General features: G+C 47.7%; 1 protein-coding gene across 2 annotated transcripts in view; it reads left to right on the forward strand.

Annotated features, from left to right (window-relative positions):
- ttc39b (tetratricopeptide repeat domain 39B) overlaps window positions 1-24,841 on the forward strand; it is a 176,122-nt gene that overhangs the window by 82,338 nt on the left and 68,943 nt on the right. Inside the window, exon 1 of one of the 2 annotated variants that reach the window (XM_085982664.1) lies at window positions 2,638-2,794. The exons of the other annotated variant lie outside the window; for it this stretch is intronic. Within the exon in view, the coding sequence (XP_085838790.1) occupies window positions 2,793-2,794 (2 nt within the window). The 5' untranslated portion in view covers window positions 2,638-2,792. Of the gene's footprint in view, window positions 1-2,637; window positions 2,795-24,841 lie in introns of those variants that run through there. 2 annotated transcript variants of the gene reach the window in all.

Consider the following 24,841-nt stretch of genomic DNA (forward strand, 5'->3'; position numbering starts at 1 on the left):
TGCCATGGTAACAGGCTTGCTTCATGAGGCAGGTAGAGCTGTGCCTCACCTGTTTAAATAGGTCATCAGCTGGCACTGACGATCTGTAAATTAACCTAGCAAAGGTTCAGAACCATACTGCAGGAATCGGGAGCCCTGCCGCAAAACAACTCAATAGCTGGTTAACTTTTTTCTTTCTTCGCTTTTCACCCCCCTCCCTGTGTGGCTGCAGCTCAACTTCTTTCTCCCCCATCCACCCCACCCAGATGTGACCGCAGGGAAATTTGTGCTGCAATGCACAAAATGGCAGCACGCTGGATCTATTTTGTGTCCCTTTAGCGTGGGGATTTTCAGAGCGATTAATGACCTTAAATTTTAAGTCTGACGAAAGGTCTTTGACCTGAAACATTGGGTTCGATTTTCATTGGGCCGTTGAGGTGGGATTGGAGGAGTGTGGGGGGGGGGGTTAAAATCGCGAAATCGGGGGGCACGAACCCATCCCGCCCCCAACCTGCCTCCACGCCAGTTTCAAAGGAGGCGAATACCTGGCCTGTGCTGGGAGCCGCCTCCCCGAGGTGGGAAGGGGATTAGTGCCAATTAACTGCCTGTTAACGGGCAGTTTTTAGCCTAATCCCTATTTTTATCCCTGAAGCGTGGGATTCCCGACAGCTCCAAACCACGCCAAGTTAGCGAGGCGGACCGTCGGGCTGAAGGGCTTGGAGGGTTTGAGATGTCCGGTGTTCAGGTGAGTGATGTGTGCATGAGTGCAGAGGTAAGTGTATTTGGTGTGAGTAAAGTCTTTAAATAACTTTTACTTACCTTTACAGCCTTCCTTCCTTCAGGTCTCGGGAGTCCCTCATCTCACTGGCACAGAAAGCAGAATGGCCGCGAGCTGTCAAAAGTTGCAGCATTCAGCTTTCTGTTCTGGAGAGATTTCTAAATCAGCCCGAGAGGAAGGAATTAACTTAGTGTACAGATTGTCAGTGTTTGACTGCTTCAAAGAGCCGTCAAACACTGATATTTAATCTGTCAAAAGCTCTTGACAGGTGAAATTTCAGTCTGTGACGTCACCTGTTGCCGGGTGGCCCTTAATTGGCCTGCTGAGCCCGCTGGGTGGGCTCAACAAGGTCAATCAAGGGAAAATTGAGTGGGTTGGCCACAACTCGATGGCGGCGGGACTACAACCCCAAAAGTTGTAGTCACGCCTCCAGTATCAAAATCCAGCCCGTTAACTCTGTTTCCCTCTCCACGGATGCTGCCTGGCCTGCTGAGTTTTTCCAGCGTTTTCTGTTGATTTCCAGCATCCGCAGTATTTTGCTCTCAAATTTTAAGTCTCTGAATTAACCTGAACTGGCCTAGTTCTGTTCAATTTAATTTGATACAGATCTCCTTTCTTAGAATTAGCACTTTAAAAAAAAAAGCTACATAGAGAACACTTTGAACTTGGGGATGGTGTCAATTTGTTCCATGTACTGTGGAGAAAATATGCATTTATATAGGGTCTTTCACTTCCTCAGGTTGTCCCAAAGCGCTTCACAGTCAATGAAATAATTCGAAGTGCAGTCACCGTTTTTTAGGCACATGGTGTGTATAATTTAAAAAATGTTAAATTGGTGGTGGGGCTGCACAGGAAGGATTTGTTGCCTTGGTAACATGCTGGCTTCATGAAGCACAAAGAGATGTGCCTCACCTGTTTAAAAAGGTCACCAGCTGTCACTGCAGATCTGTAAACTAACCAACCCAAACAAAGATTCATGTGCCGAGACCGCAAGGTGATGTTGGCCAGGACGGTGGAAGAGCTCCCACGCTCTTCGGGGTTTAAAAAAAAAGAACTTGCATTTACATAGCGTCTTTCATGACCTCAGGCTGCCCCCAAGCACTTTATAACGAAATAAGTACTTCTGAAGTGTAGTCACATGGGATCATTTGAAACCACGTGAACAGGCAAATGGGGCTCTGTTTAACATCTCATCTGAAAGACAGCACCCCCAGCAAAGCAGTACTCCCACAGTGAAAGCCCCATTTTGTATCTTATTTATGCCACAGGAGAGCTCCCCCTTTTTTTAAAAAAAACCCATGAATAATTGCTGTAGAATAGTGGAGCCATGTAGCAGTTGGTGGGTTCGTTGTGAACCAGGTGGCAGAAAACACGGGCAAAATTTCACCTTTATTAGTTATTAAATAGCAGAAATTTTCAAGAAATAGACATTGTAGCGAATATATAATTGCAACTGTGAGGGAAGGGGTTGTGTAAGAGTCACTGACCTTGGATATGTACCTATATACATGAGATGAATTTTGGAAATCTGAAAATGTGTTGGTTTATTCGCTGGGTAACTTTTTCAAAACTGTCAGCAGTCTGTGTGGTGAAAGAGTCTTTTTAAATTAGAAAATAATTGGAAACCAAGTGGGTTTGTACGCACTTTTAAAACTACTGTTCTAACATAGCTTTTTAAGTTAAATATCTGTGCAAAGTAGTAAGGGCAAGTGTTTTTTAAAAATAAATAATTGCACTTGACTGTTTTCTGTTAATGGTAGTTGCTGCCTTCATGTCACACTGCCTCGTGTGCTGACACTGAGCACTAGGATTCTGCTGCAGTAAAGAAGACTGCACAGCTTTGCTTGTAGTTCGTTCTTGGTACGACTACAATGACGTTTGCCCAATAACGTGTGTTGGAGCTGTACAGTGAGGCAGCCCTGCCCAGTCTTTAGAATGCTGCAGTGCCTGGGAAAACCCTGCCTGCTGCCAGGACTGCGAGTGAGCTACAGGACAGTTTAGAAGTCCCCCATGAAGGAAAAATTACGGATAAGGAATGTAAGTAACGTGCAGATTCTCTGTGTTTTTAAAAAAAAAACGAGCTTTATTGTGATATCTCCAACATGCCTTGTTTTTGCAGTGTGTTGTATAATTTTTCATGCAGTATCTTTTGATCCCTAGTATATGACACAGGCTGTACTGCAAAAAGGCTGAAGTGCTTATGTTACGGTGGATTAAAAGCAATGAATTGATAATTATGCACCCACCGTGTGAAAGCCTTAATGAAACAGTATGTACAAAATAATATATGACCAGGATACTCATGTAACCTGCTTAATGGTAATTGTGGGTTTACATACATGATTAGGTTGGACACAGTTTAATGATTTGGTTTGGAGTAGGATGAAATACATAAGATAGTTCCTGGAATGCAGCAGTTTGCTATATGCTTATATATTTTTTTAAATATATATAATTGCCATGTTTATGTGCTTTGCTCATCCTTGGAAAAATTGTCCCAAGTGCATAAACTTGATGTGGAAACAATGCTTTTACACATGGTTGACTTACCAGCATTAGTCACCTGCCTAATTATTTGGTTAAGTGCAGAACAATCTGTGGCTACCAGCACAAGACTATTTATAGGGCTCGACCCAACAACTAATCCACGTGCCCATGAGTGTGTAAATTGTGATTTGGGTCTGTGAAAGTGCTGAGGATTGACCATATTTCAGATCTTGAAGCTGTTTTTGTAAGGGCAGTTAATCAAGTAGGCTAAAGATGGAACAAAGTTAACTGGGGAAAGTAGAGCCATTATTCCACAGTGATGAGAGCTTTTGTGGTACAGTGGAATACTACAGGTGGCCGCCACCTTCCATCAGGTCACCCCAAGTAGAGCTGCTGGAAGTCGATATGACTAGACACTATTGCGTGTCCGATTAGTCATGGGATGTTGGAGCGCCTGCTTTCTCTCTGCATGAGGAATTTGACACTACTGAGACTAAGACTGGACTATGTATCTGATGCTACTCATAGAGCCACCACATCACAAGATGCAGATTGACGTCCCCATCTCTTCATGGGTTAAGAGGTTTTGCTCTCTTGCCTCCCATCAAACTACACAGAGGCCTATTAACACTTCACCAAGTGAAAAGCAGGATGGTTTAAGACCCATCCAGTCTCATTTGATTTTGAAAGACAATATATTATTTGTGCACTAACTGTTGCCTCCTGTTCGTCATCCTCCCCATCCTCCCCCTCTCGTCGTCGTCCTCCCCCTCTCGTCGTCGTCCTCCCCCTCTCGTCGTCGTCCTCCCCCTCTCGCCGTCCTCCTCCCCCTCTCGTCGTCCTCCTCCCCCTCGTCCTCGTCCTCCTCCCCCTCTCGTCCTCGTCCTCCTCCCCCTCTCGTCCTCGTCCTCCTCCCCCTCTCGTCCTCGTCCTCCTCCCCCTCTCGTCCTCGTCCTCCTCCCCCTCTCGTCCTCGTCCTCCTCCCCCTCTCGTCCTCGTCCTCCTCCCCCTCTCGTCCTCGTCCTCCTCCCCCTCTCGTCCTCGTCCTCCTCCCCCTCTCGTCCTCGTCCTCCTCCCCCTCTCGTCCTCGTCCTCCTCCCCCTCTCGTCCCCGTCCTCCTCCTCCCCTTCCCTTTCCTTCTTCCTCCCTCCCCGCCTTTCCCTTCACTTGTTGAACAAGGGTTCAAAGAGTTATGATTAATAATACTTCTGATTTGTTCCACAAGCCAAACATTACTTTTGAAGATAACCGGGGCACTGATAGATTCAGTGCTTTTCAAAAAAATTGAGCACGTGGCACTTCTCAAAAAAATTGAACACATGGTACAATTACTGTGCACAAAGCCAGGCTTATTTTACCTGAATTAGCAAAGAAGGAACAGGCGTGGATCCGGGCTGGTGTACAATTCCACCGATGCCGGCAATGCGTTGCTTACATGGATTTTTTTCCCTCCGATGCGAGCCTCTGTGGTGAGAATCACTTCAGCTGAGCCCGATCCTGCCCACATACATGTATCATTCCGCAGGAGTGACTTTACAGCAGGTCTTCTGCCACCCTTCAACAGAAGTCTTATTGCTGCTTTATATCTAGAATTTATAGTTTCACTTGACTTTCAGTGTATGTTATTGCGTTACCATCAGTCCTCCAAATCATTACTCCTTTCATCTTTCAATTTGGGATTAAAGCATTGGTAGAGATCGGCATTGTCTTAATCCAGCTTTCAGTAATCCTGTAATAATGAATGTTGCCTGTATTCTCCTGGATTATTTTATTCAGTGGAACAGTACTCTTAGATGTTTAATCTAAAATATTCATCTGTCTCTATTCCTGCCAATTTTTAGACTGTCAATTCCAAATAAAGGAGAGACTGAAACAATTTCTTAAGTTGCAATGAAGTATGTTGCAGTAAGTAGAACAGTAGCAACAACAGGAGGTTATATTTACATTGCGCATTTAACGTAGACACAAGACACTTCAGAGGTGTAAGAAAAAACTGTTGCGGCAAAGAAGAAAAGATTAGAAAGGTTGGTTTTAAGTATTGTCTTAAAGGAGGCGAGGGAGGTGGAAGGTTTTAGGACGGGAATTCCAGAGAGTTTGGGTACAGAGCTTGGAGACAGCTGGGTGAATCTCAAGCGGAGTGGATCGTAAGCAGAGTGGAATAATTTGGTGATGGCAGGAATCGGTGGAGAGCAGGAAGGCAGTTTCTCACGTCCAACTCAAAAGGAGGAGTGGAGCCACAGAACCCGAGAACTCTAAGTTAAGTATCTAGATATCTAATTAAGTTCTTTGCGTTTAGTATCTCTGTGGTTCTTGTTAAACTTGAGTAAATAATTTTTGTCTTTTTTCTCTCTAAGTTAGGTCAGTGGGTTAAAATAAGTTTAGTTAGTAGTCTATTAAATAGAGGCATGGCAGGGCAACTCCGTCCCGTCGAATGGACATCCTGTGCCATGTGGGAAATCCAGGATGCTGCTTGTGTCCTGGACAACCACATGTGCAGGAAGTGTCGTCAGCTGGAGGAACTCGAGCTCGGGGTTTCGGAGCTTGATCAGTCATTGCCGTCACTGCAGTGCATCCGTGAGGCTGAGCTACGTGGATAGCATGTTTCAGGAGGTGGTCATCCCACAGCTCAAGAGCTTGCAGGCAGAGAGGGAATGGGTGACTGCCAGACAGACAAGGAGGACCAGGCAGGTAGTGCAGGAGTCCCCTGAGTGCATTGCACTCTCCAACCAGTATTCTGTCCCAAATACTGGTGAGGGCAATGGTTCCTCTGGGGAGTACAACCAGAGCCAAGCCCACGGCACCATGGGTAGGGCAGCTGTACAGGGAGGGAGGGATGAAGATCAGAAAAGCAATAGTGATAGGAGATTCGAGAGTTAGGGGAGCAGACAGGCATTTCTGCGGCCACAGATGTGACTCCAGGATGGTATGTTACCACCCTGGTGCCAGGGTCAAGGATGTAACTGAGCGACTGCAGACATTGTGGGAAGGGTGAACAGCCAGAGGTCGTGGTCCATATCTGTATCAATGACATGGGTAAAAAGAAGGATGCGGTCCTGCAGGCAGATTTTAAGGATCTAGGAAAGAGATTAATAAGCAGGACCTCAAAAGCAGTAATCTCTGGATTACCCCCGGTGCCATCTGCTACCGAGTACAGAAATAGGAGGGTAGAGCAGATGAATGCATTGCTGGGGAGATGGTGCAGGAGGGAGGGCTTTAGGTTCCTGAGGCATTGTGACTGGTCCAGGGGAGGTGGGACCTGTATAAGCCGGATGGGTTGCAGCTCAACAGGGCCGGGACCAATATCCTCATGGGGGGGTTTTGCTAGTGCTGTTGCTGAGAATTTAAACTAGCTTGGCAGAAGGATGGGATCCTGAACGTAGATTCAGAAGGGAGAGAAGCAAAGCTGGAAATGGAATTCTAAAGGGGGTGCAGGAACAGAGACCTGGGGTTACATGTGCACAAATCGTTGAAGGTGGCAGGACAGGCTGAGAAAGTGGTTAAAAAAGCATACGTGATCCTGGGCTTTATAAATAGAGCTTTATAAAGTTATGATGAATCTTTATAAAACACTGGTTCAGCCACAACTGGAGTATTGTGTCCAATTCTAGCCACCGCACTTTAGGAAGGATGTGAAGGCCTTGAACAGGGTGCAGAAAAGATTTACAAGAATGATTCCAGGGATGAGGGACTTCCATTACGTTGATAGACTGGAGAAGCTGGGGTTGTTCTCCTTAGAGCAGAGAAGGTTGAGTGGAGATTTGATAGAGGTAAATGGAAAACCAAAGGATGTTTTATAACTATATAAAGAGCAAGAGGATAACTAAAGAAAGAGTAAGTAGAGCCTATTAGAGACCAAAATGGAAGCTTGTGTGTGGAGGCGGAAGACGTTGGTATGGTTCTTAATTAATTCTTTGCATCTGTCTTCACCAAAGCGAGGGATGATGCAGACATTGTAGTTAAGGAGGAAGAGTGTGAAATATTAGATGAGATAAACATAGTGAGAGAGGAAGTGTTAAGGGGTTTAGCATCTTTGAAAGTAGATAAACCGCCAGGCCTGGATGAAATGTATCCCAGGCTGTTAAGCGAAGCAAGGGAGGAAATAGTGGAGGCTCTGACCATCATTTTCCAGTCCTCCCTGGTTACAGGCCCCTAACATTGTAACGTTGTACCGTTGTTGAGAAAGGGATAGACCGAGTAATTACAGGCCGGTCAGCCTAACCTTGGTGGTGGGCAAATTATTGGAAAAAATTCTGAGGGACAGTATAATTAGTCATTTAGAAAGGCACGGCTTAATCAAGGACAGTCAGCATGGATTTGTTAAGAGAAGGTCGTGTCTGACTAACTTGATTTAATTTTTTGAGGAGGCAACAAGGAGGGTTAATGAGGGTAGCACGTTTGATGTGGTCTACATGGATTTTAGCAAGGCTTTTGATGAAGTCCTACATGGCAGACTGGTCAGAAAAGTAAAAGCCCATGGGATCCAAGGGAAAGTGGCTAGTTGGTTCCAAAATTGGCTCAGTGGCAGGAAGCAAAGAGTAATGGTTGACTGATGCTTTTGTGACTGGAATGCTGTTTCCAATGGGGTTCCGCAGGGGTCATAGTCATATGGCCCATTGAGTCCGTGCCGGCTCTCTCTAATCCAGTCAGTCCCATTCCCCGCTCTATCCCCTTAGCCCTGCAAATTTATTTCCCTCAAGTGCCTATTCAGTCTCCCTTTGAAAACATTGAGTGTCTCCGCTTCCACCACTTCCGTCGGCAGCGAATTCCAGGGCCTCACCATTCACTGTGTAAAAAAGTTTTTCCTCACGTCCCCCCTTGTATCTCTTGCCCAAAACCTTAAATCTGTGTCCTTGTACCATCAACTAGTGGGAACAGCCTTTCCCTGTCTAGCCTATCAAACCTGTCATAATCTTGTACACCTCTATCAAATCACCCCTCAACCTCCTTTGCTCTAATGAAAACAAATCCAGCTTCTCCAACCTATTCTGGTAAAACTCCTCTGCACCCACTCGGGCCTTCACATCCTTCCTAAAGTGTGGTGACCAGAACTGGACGCAGTACTCCAGTTGTGGCCTAACCAGTGCTTTAGAAAGGTTCAGCATAACTTCTCTACTTTTGAACTCAATACCTCTATTTATGAAGCCCAAGATCCCATATGCTTTGTTAACCACTCTCTCAATATGTCCTGCCACCTTCAGGGACCTATGCACATTAACTCCCACGTCCCTCTGTCCCTGCACACTCTTTAAAACTGTGCCATTTAAGTATATATTGCCTCTCCCTGTTCCTTCTGCCAAAATGCATCCACCTCACACTTCTCTGTATTAAATTCCATCTGCCACTTGTCTGTCCATTCTGCTAGCCTTTCTATATCCTGTTGCAGTCGATTGGTATCATCCTCACTGTTTGCCACACCCCAAAGTTTGGTGTCATCTGCAAATTTAGAAATTCTACTGTATTCCAATATACAGGAATATATAAGCAAACACCACTGTCTACCATCCTCCAGTCTGAAAAAGTCATTTACCACAACTCGCTGTTTTCTGTCCTTAATCCAATTCCTTATCCAAGCTGCCACTGACCCACCTATTCCATGAGCCTTAATTTTGTTAACCAGTTTTCTATGTGGTACTTTGTCAAACGCCTTCTGAAAATCCATATAGACAACATCCATTACATTCCCTTCATCAGCCCCCTCTATTACTTCATCAAAAGCTCAGTACTAGGTCCCTTGCTTTTTGTGGTATATATCAAAGATTTATACTTCAATGCAGGTGGCATGATTAACAAGTTGGCAGATGGTACAAAAATTGGCCGTGTGCTTGATAGTGAGGAAGAAAGCTGTTGACTGCAGGAAGATATCAATGAACTGGTCAGGTGGGCAGAAAAGTGGCAAATGGAATTCAATCCGGAGAAGTGTGAGGTAATGCATTTGGGGAGGGCTAACAAGGCAAGGGAATACACAATAAATGGTAGGATACTGAGAAGTGTAGAGAAACAGGGAACTTGGAGTGCATGTCCACAGATCCCTGAAGGTAGCAGGACAGGTAGATAAGGTGATTAAGAAGGCATACGGGATACTTTCCTTTATTAGCCAAGGCATACAATAGAAGAGCAGGGAAGTTATGCTTGAACTGTATAAAACACTAGTTAGGCAATAACTAGAGTACTGTGTATAGTTCTGGGCACCACATTACAGGAATGATGTGATTGCACAGGAAATTTTGGTTTATCCGGAGGTTGTATGTCCAGAAACCTCGATCTAACGGCAGAAATCAGCAGCCGTTTTGTTAGGTTTTTTTTCTTCTAGCATTTTTTTTAAACAGTCAGTCTCTGGAAAGCCTCCATGAAGCTGTTGCTAAGCTACAGAGACGCTTCCAAGGTACGGGCCGACTGTTTACAAGCTGTTGCTAAGCAACAGTGTTTGTTGTCAGATACGGAGATGAAAACCTCCGTATCCTTCAACATTCGCGCTGGTCTGTCCGGAAGTTTTCATAGATCGGCGTCCCGTCGGTGCCGGATATCGCCAAGTTTCCTGTACTTGAGGGTACAGAGGAGATTTACGAGAAAGTTGCCAGGACTGGGGAATTTTAGGTATGAGGAAAGATTGGATAGGCTGGGTTGTTTTCTTTAGAACAGAGGATGCTGAGGGGAGACTTGATTGAGATGTATAAAATTGAGGGGCCTAGAAAGACTGAATAGGAAGGACCTATTTCCCCTAGCAGAGAGGTCAATAGCCATGTGGCATAGATTTCAAGTAATTGGTAGAAGGATTAGAAGAGAGTTGATGAGAACTTTTTTCACCCAGAGGGTGGTGGGGACTGGAACTCGCTGCTTGAAAGGGTGGTAGAGGCAGAAACCCTCATCACATTTAATAAGTACTTGGATATGCAGTTGAAGTGCTGTAACCTACAAGGCTACGGACCAAGAACTGGAAAGTGGGGCTAGGCTGGATAGCTCTTTTTCGGCTGGCACAGACTCGATGGGCCGAATGGCCTCCTTCTGTGCCGTAGATTTCTATGATTCTATGTGGGCCTAGGTGGCTGAAGGCACTGCTGTCAGTGGTGGAGTGAAAGGAGGGAGGTGAACAAGAAGTGGGACTTTGAGGAACAGAGTTGGGGTGGTGAGGTTGTAGGGCTGGAGGATGTTACAGTGATGGGCAGTGGCTCGGCCATGGAGGGATTTAAACACCAGGATGAGAATTTAAAATTTTGAGGCCTGGAGGAATCGGGAGCCATTGTAGGTCAGCGAGGACCGGGGTCATGGCTGAGTCGGACTTGGTACGGTATCGGATATGGACAGCAGAGTTTTGCATTAGCTGAAGTTTATGGAGGGTAGGGGATGGGAGGCAGGTCAGGAGAGCATTGAGAGTGTGGAGGTGACAAAGGTGTGGAAGAGGGTTTCAGTGGCAAATAGCCTGAGGTAGTGGTTGCAGTGGTCAACATTATGGATTTGGAAGTAGGTGGTCTTTTGCGATGGAGAGGATATGGGGTTGGAAGCTGAGCTTGGGGTCGAATGGGAAGCTGTGGTTGTGAACAATCTGAGCCAAGGGCCAGGGAGGGACACTGCGTCAGTGGCAGGGGTACGGAGTTTGCAGCTGGGAACCAAAGATAATGGCATCGGTCTTACCAATGCTTAAATGGAGGAAATTAGAGCTCATCCAAGACTGGGTGTTGGAGAAGCAATCTGATAGTACAGAGGTAGAGCTGGTGCCGTTGATGTACATCTGGAGGCTGACCCCATGTCTACCGATCGTTTGGCAAGGGGCAGGCTGCAGTTGAGGAAGAGGAGGGGAACAAGCATGGATCCTTGGGGCACTCCTGAGGCTACTGCAGGGGTGAAAGAGAAGGCATTCCTTTTGTATTCAGAACACAATTTTGTGGCTCATAAAAACTTCTTTACAAAGGTGAAGGTAAGTTCTCTTGAAATCATCCATCATTGAAATATGTTGAACTTGCTCCAGTTATTCAGCCTAACATTTTTCTTTAAACAATTGGTTCTAAACACTTGAAAACAGACAGAATACGGAAACCAAGAGACACAGATGAAGGTTCAGGAAGCCGTTCCCGGACAGGCAGACTGAGTACTGCACAGTGTCGGGATACAGGGTACAATTGTACAGGTGAGGTTGGAACTAGCGTGGGCAGTCCCACCAAGCTGGATATTAGAGGGGGAGGAGTTTGAGGTAGACGGTGTGATTAACCCTGTTGGAGGCTGCAGAGAGGTCAAGGAGGGATAATTTACGACAACCACATCTGCAATAAGTATCTGCAGCTCGAGGAACTTCGGCTAAGCTTCGAACACTGCAATACATCAGGGTGGGAGAAAGTTACCTGGACACTTTGTTCCAGGAGGCAGTCCGTGGTCAGAGACAGGAGGGTGTGACTACGAGTGAGGCAGGTATGGGGATCCAGAAGGTAGCATTGGAGGAGCCTCAGCCCTTGCACTTGTCCAACAGGTACAAGGTTCTTGCAGCCTGTGTGGACGAGAACAGGGACTACAGGGAGAATGAGCAAACGGACCACAGCACCGTGGTACAGGGGTCCATTCAAGTTGGGGGAGTAAAAAGGAATGTAGTAGTGGTAGGGGACAGTATAGTTAGGGGGATAGATACTGTTCTCTGCAGCTGAGAGCGTGAGTCCCGAAGGCTGTGTTGCCTGCCAGGGTTAAGGACATCTCCTCTGGGCTGGAGACTAACTTGATGTGAGAGGGGAAGGATCCAGTTGTCATGGTCCACATAGGTACCAATGACATAGGTAGGACTAAGAAAGAGGTTCTGCTGAGGGAGTATGAGCAGCTAGGGACTAAATTAAAAAGCAGAACCACAAAGGTAATAATCTCTGGATTACTACCTGAGCCATGAGCAAATTGGCATAGGGTCAATAAGATCAGAGAGTTGAATGTGTGGCTCAAGGATTGGTGTGGGAGAACTGGGTTTTGATTCATGGGGCACTGGTACCAGTAATGGGGAAAGAGAGAGCTGTTCTGTTGTGATGGGCTTCACTTGAACCGTGCTGGGACCAGTGTCCTGGCGAATCAAATAACTAGGGCTGTAGATAGGGCTTTAAACTAAATAGTCGGGGGGAGGGTTCAGGTGAGGGGAAACTTAGAAAGTTGAAGAGAAAGGACAAGGCAATAGTGCAGAGTAGCGATAGGGGTAATGATAACCAGTGTGTGACAGGAAGGGACAGAGCATAACAGCAAATAGGGTCAGAGTAGGTAAAAAGACAAAATTAAAGGCTCTTTATCTGAGTGCGCGCAGCATTCATAACAAGATAGATGAATTGATGGCACAAGTAGAAATAAATGGGTATGATCTGATAGCCATTACAGAGATGTGGTAACCAAGGCTGGGAACTGACTATTCAGGGTCAGAACAATACGTTGTGGAACCAACCAGGGAACAGGCTATTTTAGATCTGGTAATATATAATGAGACAGGATTAATTAATGATCTTATAGTAAAGGATCCTCTAGGGAAGAGTGATCATAACCTGATAGAATTTCACGTTCAGTTTGAGGGTGAGAAACTTGGGTCTGAAATTAGTGTCTTAAACTTAAATAAAGGCAATTACAAGGGTATGAAGACAGAGTTTGCTAAAGTGGACAGGGAAAATAGATTAAAGGTAAGATGGTAGATAAGCAGTGGCAGACTTTTAAGGAGATATTTCAGAACTCTCAACAAAGATATATTCCAGTGAGAAAGAGAGACTCCACGAGAAGGATGAACCATCTGTGGCTTACAAAGGAAGTTGAAGAGGGTATCAAATTGAAGGAAAAGGCATACAATGTTGTCAAGATTAGTGGTAGGCCAGAAGATTGGGAATTGTTTAGAAACTTGCAAAGGATGACTCAAAAAATAATAAAGAGGGAGAAAATAGATTGAGAGTAAACTAGCAAGAAAGATAAAAACAGACAGTAAGAGCTTCTACAAATATAAAAAGGAAGTGAGTAGCTAAAGTGAGCGTTGGTCCCTTAGAGGATGAGACTGGAGAATTAATAATGGGAAACAAGGAAATGGCAGACTTTGAACAAATATTTTGTATCTGTCTTCATGATAGAAGACACTAAAAGCATCCTAATAATAGTGGAAAATCAAGGAGCAAAAGGGAGGGAGGAACTTAAAACAATCACTATTACTAGAGAAAAAGTACGAGGCAAACTAATGGGACTAAAGGCTGACAAGTTCCCTGGACCTGATGGCCTGCATCCTAGGGTCTTAAAAAAAAGTGGCTGCAGAGACAGTGAATGCATTGGTTGTAATCTTCCATAATTCCCTGGACTCTGGAAAGGTCCCAGTGGATTGGAAAACCGCAAATGTAATGCCCATATTCAAGAAAGGAGGGAGACAGAAAGCAGGAAACTATAGGTCAGTTAGCCTAACATCTGTTATTGGGAAAATGCTGGAATCCATTATTAAGGAAGTAGTAGCAGGACATTTAGAGAATCATAATGCAATCAAGCAGAGTCAACATGGTTTTATGAAAGGGAAATCGTGTTTGACAAATTTACTAGAGTTCTTTCAGGATATAACGAGCAGGGTGGATAAAGGGGAACCAGTAGATGTAGTGTATTTGGATTTCCAAAAGGCATTCGAAAAGGTTCCACATAAAAGGTTACTGCACAAGATAAGAGCTCATGGTGTTGGGGGTAATATATTAGCATGGAGAGAGGATTGGCTAACTAACTGAAAACAGAGGGATAAATGAGTCATTTACAGGTTGGCAGGCTGTAACTAGTGGGGTGCCACAGGGATCAGTGCTGGGCCCTCAACTATTTACAATCTATATTAATGACTTGGATGAAGGGATCGAGTGTACTGTAGCCAAATTTGCTGACGATACAATGATAGGTGGAAAAGCAAGTTGTGAGGAGGACACAGAGCCTGCAAAGGGATATAGATAAGCTAAGTGAGTGGGCAAACATTTGGCAGGTGGAGTATAATATGGGAAAATGTGAGGTTATCTGCTTTGGTAGGAAGAATAAAAAAGCAAAATATTATTTAAATGCAGAGACTACAGAATGCTGCGGTACAGAGGGATCTGGGTGTCCTCGTGCATGAAACACAAAAAGTTGGCATGCAGGTACAGCAAGTAATTAGGAAGGCAAATGAAATGTGGCCTTTATTGCAAGGGGAATGGAGTATAAAAGTAGGGAAGTCTTACTACAACTGTACAGGGCGTTGGTGAGACCACACCTAGAGTACTGCGTACAGTTTTGGTCTCCTTATTTAAGGAAGGATATACTTGCATTGGAGGCAGTTCAGAGAAGGTTCACGAGGTTAATTCCGGAGATGAAGGGGTTGTCTTATGAAGAAAAGTTGAGCAGATTGGGCCTATACTCATTGGAGTTTAGACGAATGAGAGGTGATCTTTTGAAACATAAAAGATTCTGAGGGGGCTTGACAGGGTAGATGCAGAGAGGATGTTTCCCCTCGTGGGGGAATCTAGAACTAGGGGGCATAGTTTCAGAATAAGGGGTCGCCCATTTAAGACGGAGATGAGGAGGAATTTCATCCGAGGGTCGTGAATCTTTGGAATTCTCTACCCAAGAGAGCTGTGGAGGCTGAGTCATCGAAAATCTGTCTATCTCAGCCTGGAATATATTCAAACTACAGGGGAGTCGAGGGTTATGGGGAACAGGCAGAAAAGTGGAGTTGAGGCCAAGATCAGATCAGCCATGATCTTATTGACTGGCTGAGCAGGCTCGAGGGGCCGAATGGCCTACTCCTGCTCCTATTTCTTATGTTCTTATGACCGTCGCAGAGGATGTCATTTGTGACTTTGATTAGGGTCGTTTTGGTTCTGAGGGAGGGGTAGAAACCTGATTGGCGGTATTCAAATGAAGCTGTGGATGAGAATGAGCATGGATCTGGCAGACGGCAGCATGTACAAGAACCTTGGAGAGGTGGGGGAGATTGATGATGGTGTGGAATTTAAAAAAGACTGAGGGGCCAAGGCTGGGTTTTTTTTGAGCAGGATGGGTGATTGAAAACACTTTTGAAAGGGAGGGGGCAGTGTCTGTGGGGAGAGAACCACTTTACAATGTCAGCTAGCACTGTGGTCAACAGTTTAGTTGGAGTAGGGTTGAAATAGTTAGGATTCATATGAGATGAGCTTAGAAAAAGCATCATGGAAGCTGGAGTTGAAAATAGAGAGATGGGGCTTCTGTGTTAGGGTAGGGAAGGAATGGGCCGGAGGTGATTGCTTGTTGAGCTAGGAGAAGGGGAAAAGTAGCAGAGGCAGGTTCTGGATTGATCTGCATATCCAAGATTTGGCTGGATGCTTCAAATCCAACTTCAGTAAACTCAAGCTCTGACTGTTCAGAGCACCTATTTGATGTGCATTCTGGTATTTGTTGACTAGCAGTGCTTTTTTCTATAACTAACATTGTTCTTATTATGTGTTGCCGACGCATTTTGTCTTTCTCGTTTGTGGGAGATGTGCAACATAGAGGATTTGTGTTTCATACTGAGGTCTCGGCAGCTGTTTTCTACACTGACTTTCTGCAATCAAACAGCTAATCCTATTGTCTGCCTTCCATTTGTGGTAATTAAATGCAGTGTCATATGACTTGTCCCATTTCCTTCTGGGTCTATTAGATTAATGTATGCAGCCAAGTTCTTAAAACTAAAAAGTTCTGTAGAATTCCTGCAGTCCAGGTGTGCTCCTGATGGTTTCTTCAGCATTTGTATGCGGCAACCACTAACCCTATTGAGGAATTTGGTTCATTGATAGCTTTGGTTATGGACACTACCTATTATGTGTGTTAAGAACTGACTGCATTTGTAGTTTTAATTTTGTGAAAGTTGAAGGTGTAGGTTCATCACAAAAAGAATAAGAACAAAATAAATGTTTTTGTTGCAACAGGACAGTGTTGGGTGCAGTAACACAGCCATGGCTGGATTGACTTAAAAGCTTGAATAAATTATCATGTGTTAATGGCTGTACATTTACAAAACAGTAATGGACATTAGTAAGATCTCTGACTAGCATAATTAGTAAGTCATAAATCTTTTTATTTGGGTGGCAGTTTTCCTGCTACAGTGAAGTTGAATTTTTTTCTGTGCTGACCGGGTTCCGTCTCTCTCGAACCTGCAGGTTCTGACTTCAAAAGTTTTGTCCTCAGCATGTTATCTAATGTTCTTCCTTGGTTTGTCAGGATACTTTTTCCCCTTTCTCCTGGTTAATCGTTATAAGTGCTTATCCTGTTGTATTATGTTCTTTATTTCTGAACTTGTTTCACCTGAGTAACTTGCCAAAATAACTGATCACAGTAAGGAGGAAGTCATTCTCAACAGATCGAACTTGATCTCAGTTTGGAACTGATCTGAATCAGTCCTTCTATTTTGTGACAATCTAAACTCAAAGCACTGCATCTAAACTGCTTTGTTGTTGTCACTTCCGATTAGCTTCCTCTCCAGATACCTTTCTGTCCTCTTGCTCTAAATGTGGACTGTTTGACTTTCTTTCTTGCTCTGTCTTATAATCTAACTTTCTTGCTTTTCTCATGTATATATTTTTAAGAGGATAAAAAATGCTTTTCATATCCCAGCATCAAAGTATTCCAAAGGAATGTGACTTGCAGTTGATCCACAAATCAATATTTGGACATGTTCTTATAATCCTACCTTTTTATTTAACATCATAGAATCTTACTGTTATGTCTTCTAGCGCTCGTCGTGCTTTGTAAAGACGACTCTGGACTCGGTAGTTTGTATTTATAAACTACTGTTTTATTTGGGTTGTAATGGCTGCCTGCCGCATGGTGCGGGGTGATATTTCCAAGTGCCTGTGCGGCACCTGCAGCACTACTTTCCCAGCATCGTAGTGCTGCTACGCTTGATACAAGTGTTAGTACACTTGTACAATGTAGTCCCAACATAACTATGTAACATCCCTCTTTCCCAACAAAACTAATTACATCAATTTTCTATTTTACAATGTTTCCAGTTGAATAACATTAACTAAATACAGAATGTGAGCTTTCTTTGCTCAATTTATATACAGATATTCGTCCATGTTGTTTTACTGTTCTGTGCGAATTATAATTGTCTTTATAATTATTTGCGATACCGCTCAGGTGGTTGTATGTTGCTCCTCCATCTTGTGGACTTGGCTGTAACTATTCCTTTCTGCGGTGTTTCGGTGTGTTCTTTTCTTGTTGCCGGTGCTGTCGTGTTTGGCTCTGGAGAGTGCATGTTTGCAGTTGTTGTATTTGAGGTGTTTGTTTCTGGTGTTATATTGTTTTCCGTGTCTGGTACCGTAACTGCTGTTAATGTTGTCCGCTGTTTGACAGCTTCAGGTGAGGGTCTGATATGGATCCTGTTTCGCCTGTATTGGTTTCCAGATTCTGTCTCTACCAAGTAAGATCTTGGAGTATCAGCTTTTCCAATAACCTTGGCTGGACTCCATGTTCTCAACAAAGGATCTTGTATATGCACTGATTGCCCATTTAGCAGCTCCGGTAGTGGTTTTGCATGCTTGTTATAGTGTGTGCTCCCCGTAGCTTGTGTTTCCATCAGCTTCTGCCGAACGTCCTCTTGGTCCTGGGGAGGATATATCTTTGCTGGTAGAGTTGTTTTGTATTTTCTACTGTTTAGTAGTTCTGCTGGTGATTTTGAGCCTGCTCTCAAAGGTGTCGATCTGATTGCCAAAAGGGCGAGGTCTTGGTCTTCTCCCATCTCCTTGCTTTTAATGAGAGCTCTTTTGACTGTTTGGATCTGTCTTTCAATAAATCCATGTCCCCTTGGGTAATGTGGGGATGAGGTAATTATTTTAAATCCGTATTTTCCAGCCAGTGCTCTGAATTCGCTGGAGGTGAATTGTGTCCCATTGTCGCAGATGACCTTCTCCGGGATGCCCTGTTCTGCGAATAAGTTTTTCACAATTTTTGTGATTGTTGTGGCTCTCATGTCGTTTATCCTTCTGACAAAAGGGCATTTTGAGTAGTAGTCTGCTACTATGATGTACCACTCCTGGTTGCACAGGAACAGATCTGTTCCGACCGCGTGCCATGGTCTCGGGGGTACTTCCATTTGAATCATCTCCTCCTTCTGCTGTGTGTTTCGGTATTTCTGGCATATGCAGCATGTGGAGACCATTTGTTCTATGCTTTTGTACATGCCTATCCAGTACACAGCTGATCTGGCTCTTAGTTTACATTTCTCCATCCCCATATGGCCTTGGTGTATTAAGCGGAGAAGTTCCGTTTGCATCGTTTTTGGTATTATGATTCTTGAGCCAGCAAGGAGAACATTGTCCTCCACCGAGATGTCGTCTCTGATTGTCCAGTACTGTCGGATTTGGTTTTGGACCTGCTGGATCTTCTCCGGCCACCCCGTATTACCTGTTGCATGAGTAGTAGCAACTCCTCTTTACCAGTCTCCTCTTGAATTTGGCTAAGCTTTGTGGGAGTAACATTTACGAGGTGGTGTATTTTTACTGTGAGGCCCTTCATCTCGTGTTTCTCGTGTGGTGACAATCGAGACAAAGCATCTGCCAGTGCCATTTCTTTTCCTGGCCGGTATTTTAATTCGAAGTCGTAACTTTGGAGTCTTAACAGTAACCTTTGCAGTCTTACTGGGGCCTTGCTTAGGTTTTTCTTGTAAATTTGTTCGAGTGGACGATGGTCACTCTCTACCTCGAATTTTCTTCCATATAAGTAGGTGTGGAACTTTTCGCATCCGTATACTACTGCCAATAGCTCTCTTTCGATGTTTGCGTATCTTGTCTCCGCTGATGTCAATGCCTTCGATGCGAAAGCTATTGGTTTTCCCTCCTACACGAGGGCTGCCCCTAGTCCCCTGGTAGAGGCATCTACCTGTAGGGTGACAGTTTTTTTTCTATTGTAATAAGACAGGCTGGTTTCTTTACATAATAATTCCTTTAGGTGTTTGAAGTTCCCCTCATGGGATTCTGACCATTGGTATTCGGTGTCTTCTTTTAGTCATTCTCTTAGGTTCGCTGTGTAGTCTGACATGTTCGGGATGAAAGCGCTCATATACTGGACCAAACCGAGGTAGCTTCTCAGCTCCTTCTTGTCGTTTGGAGGTTTCATCTCTGCTATCGCCTCGACCTTTTCGGGATTAGGCTTGACACCCTCCGGTGTGTAGATCATGCCAAAAAATTTGCATTTCGTACTTTTAATGATGCACTTCTCGCCGTTCAGCTTGATGCCAGCCGTTCTGGTGCGCTCCATGGCCTTGTGCAAGTGCACGTCGTGGTCTCTTTCATTTGATCCGTAAACTTGGATGTCATCGGCGATTCCAATGGCTCCTTCACAGCCTTTGTATGTTTCATCGATCTTTTGTTGGAAGATGTCTTGGCGACTTTCAACCCGAATGGCAGCCGCAAGAATTTATAACACCCCAATGGTGTATTAAAAGTCGTCAGGTTAGTTGATTCTTCGTCCAGTTTTACATTCCAGTAGCCGTTTCTGACATCCAGTTTGGAGAAGACTTTGGCTCCTGCCGGTGCTGGTGTGATTTCTTCTAATGTTGGTGTGGGGTAGTGGTCCCGCTTTATTGCCTGGTTTAAGTCTTTGGGGTCCAGACAGATTCTGAGCTGCCCGTTCGGCTTTTCCCGTACCACAATCGAGTTTACCCAGTCTGTGGGTTCAGTGACCTTTGCGATTATTTCTTTCTCTTCCATTTCTTTTAGTTCGGTGTATAATTTTTCTTTTAGCTCGATGGGTATTTTTCTTGGAGTGTGGATGACGGGTTTTACCTCTGGATCTATTGTTATATGGTACTTGAACTCCCCGAAGCATCCTACAGTGTCATCAAAACATTCTGGATACATGTCCATCAAATGTTTTGTGTCCATGATTTGTGGACGATTTTCCAGTGGTGTTTTGCTGTCGACTTTCAGTGATGTTTTTGTTAGTTCGTGGTTTACCGAGATTAACCCCAGCTTCTCGCAGCTGTTTAATCCCAGGATCGCCGGTCCCTCAGAGTCGGTCACATAGAACATGCAGTTGATGTTTCTGCCTTTGTGTGTTCCTTTTATATAGGTTGTTCCGAGTTGTCTGATCTCGTTCCCCCCCATACGCTGTCAGCGTGACGTTGTTTGCTTTTAAACATCCTTTTTTCGGGTATCTATCTTCACCCAAGTTTTCGGGGAAGATCCTCTGGTATAGCCTCAGTGGAAGGATGTTGCTCTGAGCTCCTGTGTCCAACTTTACTTTTAGATTGACAATTGTGGGCTGTCCTTCGATCCTCTTTTTAATCTGGATGATAGTGTGCCATTCTTTGGGGTGCTTTCCGCTCTGGATGTTTCGTGTGAGAGAACCTTTATGGTTTTAATGTTCAGAGCTTTGTCGTACCCGCATGCTTCTTAAAGGCAAGGTGCCCGATTTATTGTCCATGGACGGAAAAGTGGAATGCGCCCATTTAGGTGGCGATCCGCCACACAGCACCCCCAGAATCCGCTTAGGAGGTGTGGACGAGACGGTGCGGCAGTCTGATGGGCCGGCCGGAGCAGCTCTTGTTGGATGCCGGTGGACGTGGAACGGCCGGGCGTGGAGCAGCCGGGTGTACTGGCTTGAGGGCAGGTCGGCCGTGTGGCGGTGGATGAGCTACTGGGACCTGCTCACCGGGCTCCGAGTGTGCTGGCTTGAGTTGGTCAACCGACACTTTTTCAGTCCTGTCGCCCACTTGTAGGGCGAAAAATTTGTCCCCAGCCTGTAGCACTTTGTAGGGCCCGTCGTACGGGGGTTGAAGGGGTCCGGGGTGGGCGTCGTGCCGGACGAAAACGAACCGTGCCTGGTGCAGGCTTAGCGGGACGTGTGAGGTGGATTCGCCGTGCCGGGCAATGGGCACCGGGGCGAACTGTAGCGCCGGTGAGGCGAAGTCGTGGCGTTGCTGGTCGGCTGACCAGGGTGTCGTGGCGGTGGGCAGGAACTCGCCGGGTACGCGCAGCGGCTGGCCGTACACGAGCTCTGCTGCCGATGCGTGGAGGTCTTCTTTAACCGCGGAGCGCAGGCCGAGGAGGACCCACGGGAGTCGGTCGGTCCAGGCGCCGTCCTGGAGGCTGGCTCGAAGAGATGCCTTCAAGGATCTGTGGAACCGCTCACACAGTCCGTTGGCTTGGGGGTGGTACGCTGTGGTGCGGTGAATGGTCACCCCGAGATTGCGTGCGATGGCGGTCCAGAGTTCAGAGGTAAATTGCGGACCTCTGTCCGACGTCATGTCGGAGGGGACGCCGAACCGTGCGATCCAGGTGCTGACGAAGGCTCTGGCGATGTCGGCAGTGGTGGTAGAGGTCAGTGGGATTGCCTCGGGCCAGTGCGTGGTGCGGTCGACGATCGTCAGCAAGTGCGTGTGGCCTTGCGACGGCGGCAGGGGCCCGACGATGTCCACGTGGATGTGGTCGAATCTACGTGAAGGGACGGTGAACTCCTCGAGGGGTGCTTTCGTGTGTTGCTGCACCTTGGCCCGTTGGCAGGCTAGGCAGGAGTTGGCCCAAGTACGCACATCCTTGCGAAGGCCGCGCCAGACAAAGCGGTTGGCTACCAATTTGATGGATGCGCGGGCGCCAGGGTGGGAGAGGTTGTGGAGAATCTCGAATACCCGGCGGCGCTGGGACGACGGGCCGAGGTTGAGATAGGGATATGTCGCACTTGACCGTGACTGCGGCCGGGCCGCAGGCGACGTCAGCCAGGCGTAGCCCTGGTAGGTTGGTAGGTGCGGAGAGCAGATCAGGGTCCGTGAGCTGGTCTGCTGCGAGTTGAGTGTAGTCGACTGCCAGGTGTACGGCGTGGATGGCGGGGCGGGAGAGGCAGTTGGCTACCACGTTGTCTCGGCCGGAGACGTGTTGGATGTCCGTGGTGAACTCGGACACTGCCGCGAGCTGGCGCTGCTGCCTGGCGGACCAGGGGTCGGTTGTCTTTGCCATTGCGAATGTCAGGGGTTTGTGGTCGACAAACGCAGTGAAGGGGTGGCCCTCCAGCAAAAACCGAAAATGGCGGACCACCAGGTACAGCGCGAGGAGCTCGCGGTCGAAGGTGCTGTACTTGACCTCCGGGGGGCGTAGTTGGCGGCTGAAGAAGGCAAGTGGTTGCCAGGCGTCGTCGACCCACTGCTCGTACACGGCGCCGACCGCGTGGTCGGAGGCGTCCGTGGTGAGCGTTACTCTGGCATTGGGCCGTGGGTGCGCGAACAGGGTGGCGTCGGCGAGCGCGGTCTTGGTGGAGTTGAAGGCGGCTGATACGTCTGCCATCCATTCGACCGCCATCTTGCCGCTCCTGCCCCGGAGGGCTTCATACAGGGGCCTCATGAGGGACGCCGCTTTGGGGATGAAGCGGTTGTAGAAATTCACCATCCCGAGGAACTCCTGGCGTCCTTTGATGGTGGTGGGGCGGGGAAATTGCTGGACGGCCTGCACCTTGGTGGGCAGGGGAATGGCCCCAGCATGGGTGATGTGGTGGCTGAGGAAGTCGATCTTGTCCAGGCCAAACTGGCACTTGGCTGGGCTGAGGATGAGCCCGTGGTCACTGAGGCGCCCGAACAGGATGCGAAGGTGTTCGAGGTGTTCCTGCTTGGAGGAACTGGCTACCAGGATGTCGTCCAGGTAGACGAACAGGAACTTCAGGTCCCGAAGGACCGAGTCCATGAGCCGTTGGAATGCCTGGGCCGCGTTTTTGAGGCCGAAGGGCATCCGCAGGAACTCGAAAAGCCCGAAGGGGGTGATTACGGCCATCTTAGGGACGTCCGCGGGGTGGACGGGGACTTGGTGGTAGCCGCGCACCAGGTCGACTTTGGAAAAGACTGAGCGGCCGGCCAGTCTAGCCGAGAAGTCCTGAATGTGCGGCACGGGGTACCGATCAGGGGTGGTGGCGTCGTTGAGGCGGCGGTAATCCCCGCAGGGGCGCCAACCCCCGCCTGGTTTGGGGGCGATGTGGAGTGGGGAGGCCCAGGGACTGTTGGAGCGGCGGATGATGCCGAGCTGTTCCATAGTGGCAAACTTGGTCCGCGCGATCTCCAGTTTGGCCGGGTCCAGCCTGCGGGCGTGGGCGTACACTGGGGGGCCTGTGGTGGGGATGAAGTGTTTCACCCCGTGTTTGGCGACCTCCGCGGAGAAGGTCGGGTTGGTGAGGGCCGGGAATTCGGCCAGGAGTGCCAAGTAGTCATCCGTGGCCCGGGCGTGGCACTGTGACGCCATGTCGGCGGGTTGACGGGGGGCCATGGCGCCCAGGATGGGGGACATGGCGTTCATGTCCATGAGGCGGTGTTGAGGGATGTCTACCAGTAGGCCGTGGGCGCACAGGAAATCTACGCCGATGAGAGGGGAGAGTACCTTGGCAGTGATGAACTCCCATCGGTAGCGGCGACCAGCGAGGTCGAGGGTGACTGTGCGGGTGCCGCACGTCCGGATGTCCGAGCCGTTAGCGGCAGCCAGCGCCTGTCCTCGTTCGCCCTTTTGGATGTCGAGGGCGGAGGCCGGGATGATGCTGTGCTGAGCTCCAGTGTCGCACAGGAACCGGCGGCCGGTTTTGTCATCCGTGACTTACAGCAGGGAGCCCGCGTGGCCCACGGCCATCGCGGGGACTGGTACGGGGGCGGACTTGAAGGAGCAGGGAGGTGTGCACCGTTGTGCCCTGGCGCCGAACCGTGCGTGGTAGTAACAGTAGCCCGGGTTTGTGGGGCGCGAAGGTCCCGTGGCTGGGCCTTGTGGCCGGTGAGGGGCGCGCCCAGGCTGTGGCTGCCAGGTCCGGAGCGACGTCGCGGCTGGAGTGAGCGGACAGCAGCTTGTCGGCCAGGGCTTCTAGGTCCGTGAGGCCAGACGCCACGATCGCTGGGCGGATGCTGGGAGGTAGCTGGCGGATGAACGGCGTGCGGAAGAGGGACCCGGGTGGGCTCTCGTCGGTGAGTGAGAGCATGTGGGAGAGGAGGTCTGACGGTGAGGCGTCACCGAGGCCTGGAAGGTCGAGGAGGCGGCAGTTTCGCTGGTATGTCGAGGTCGTAAGTTTTTTAAGGAGCGCGGCCTTAAGATGTGCATACTTGTCCTCCTCTGGTGAGTTCTGCAGCGCTATCCAGACCTTCGTGACTGTGGAGCTACCGAGTGATGCGACGAGGTAGTCCTACTTCGTCCCATCTGTGGTGATGTGTCGCAGCCGGAATCGGGACTCAGCTTGGAGGAACCAGGCTTCGGACTGGTTTTCCCAAAACTCCGGCAGTTTCACGGAAACTGCATTCGTGTCCGCCATTGCAGTGCTCGGAATACGTTCTGAGCATCGGGGTCACCAATGTGGAGGCTGCCGCGGAACACGAATGGAGGCCGAACCGATCTGAGGAACACATGGCTTTTTTATTACATTCTCTTGAGAGATGGCTGCCCCAGCTCCTCTCTCTGCTAAACCTGAAACCAGAATGAGGGCGACGCCCACGCTGTTGTGTACACAGAGGGCGATGCCCACTCCTTTGTCATGCCTTAAAGGCAGCATGCTTCTTCAAGGCAAGGTGCCCGATTTATTGTCCACGGACGGAAAAGTGGATTGCGCCCGTTTAGGTGGCGATCCGCCACACACCTCTCTTTTGGCTCTGCACATCTTTTGCCAGTGGTTTGCTTTACCACACGTGTTGCAGCTTGTTCCATA

Source organism: Somniosus microcephalus, chromosome 1 (genome assembly GCF_052327205.1).
Source record: "Somniosus microcephalus isolate GS21.2 chromosome 1, FLI_Smic_1.0, whole genome shotgun sequence".
Lineage (NCBI taxonomy): Eukaryota > Metazoa > Chordata > Chondrichthyes > Squaliformes > Somniosidae > Somniosus > Somniosus microcephalus.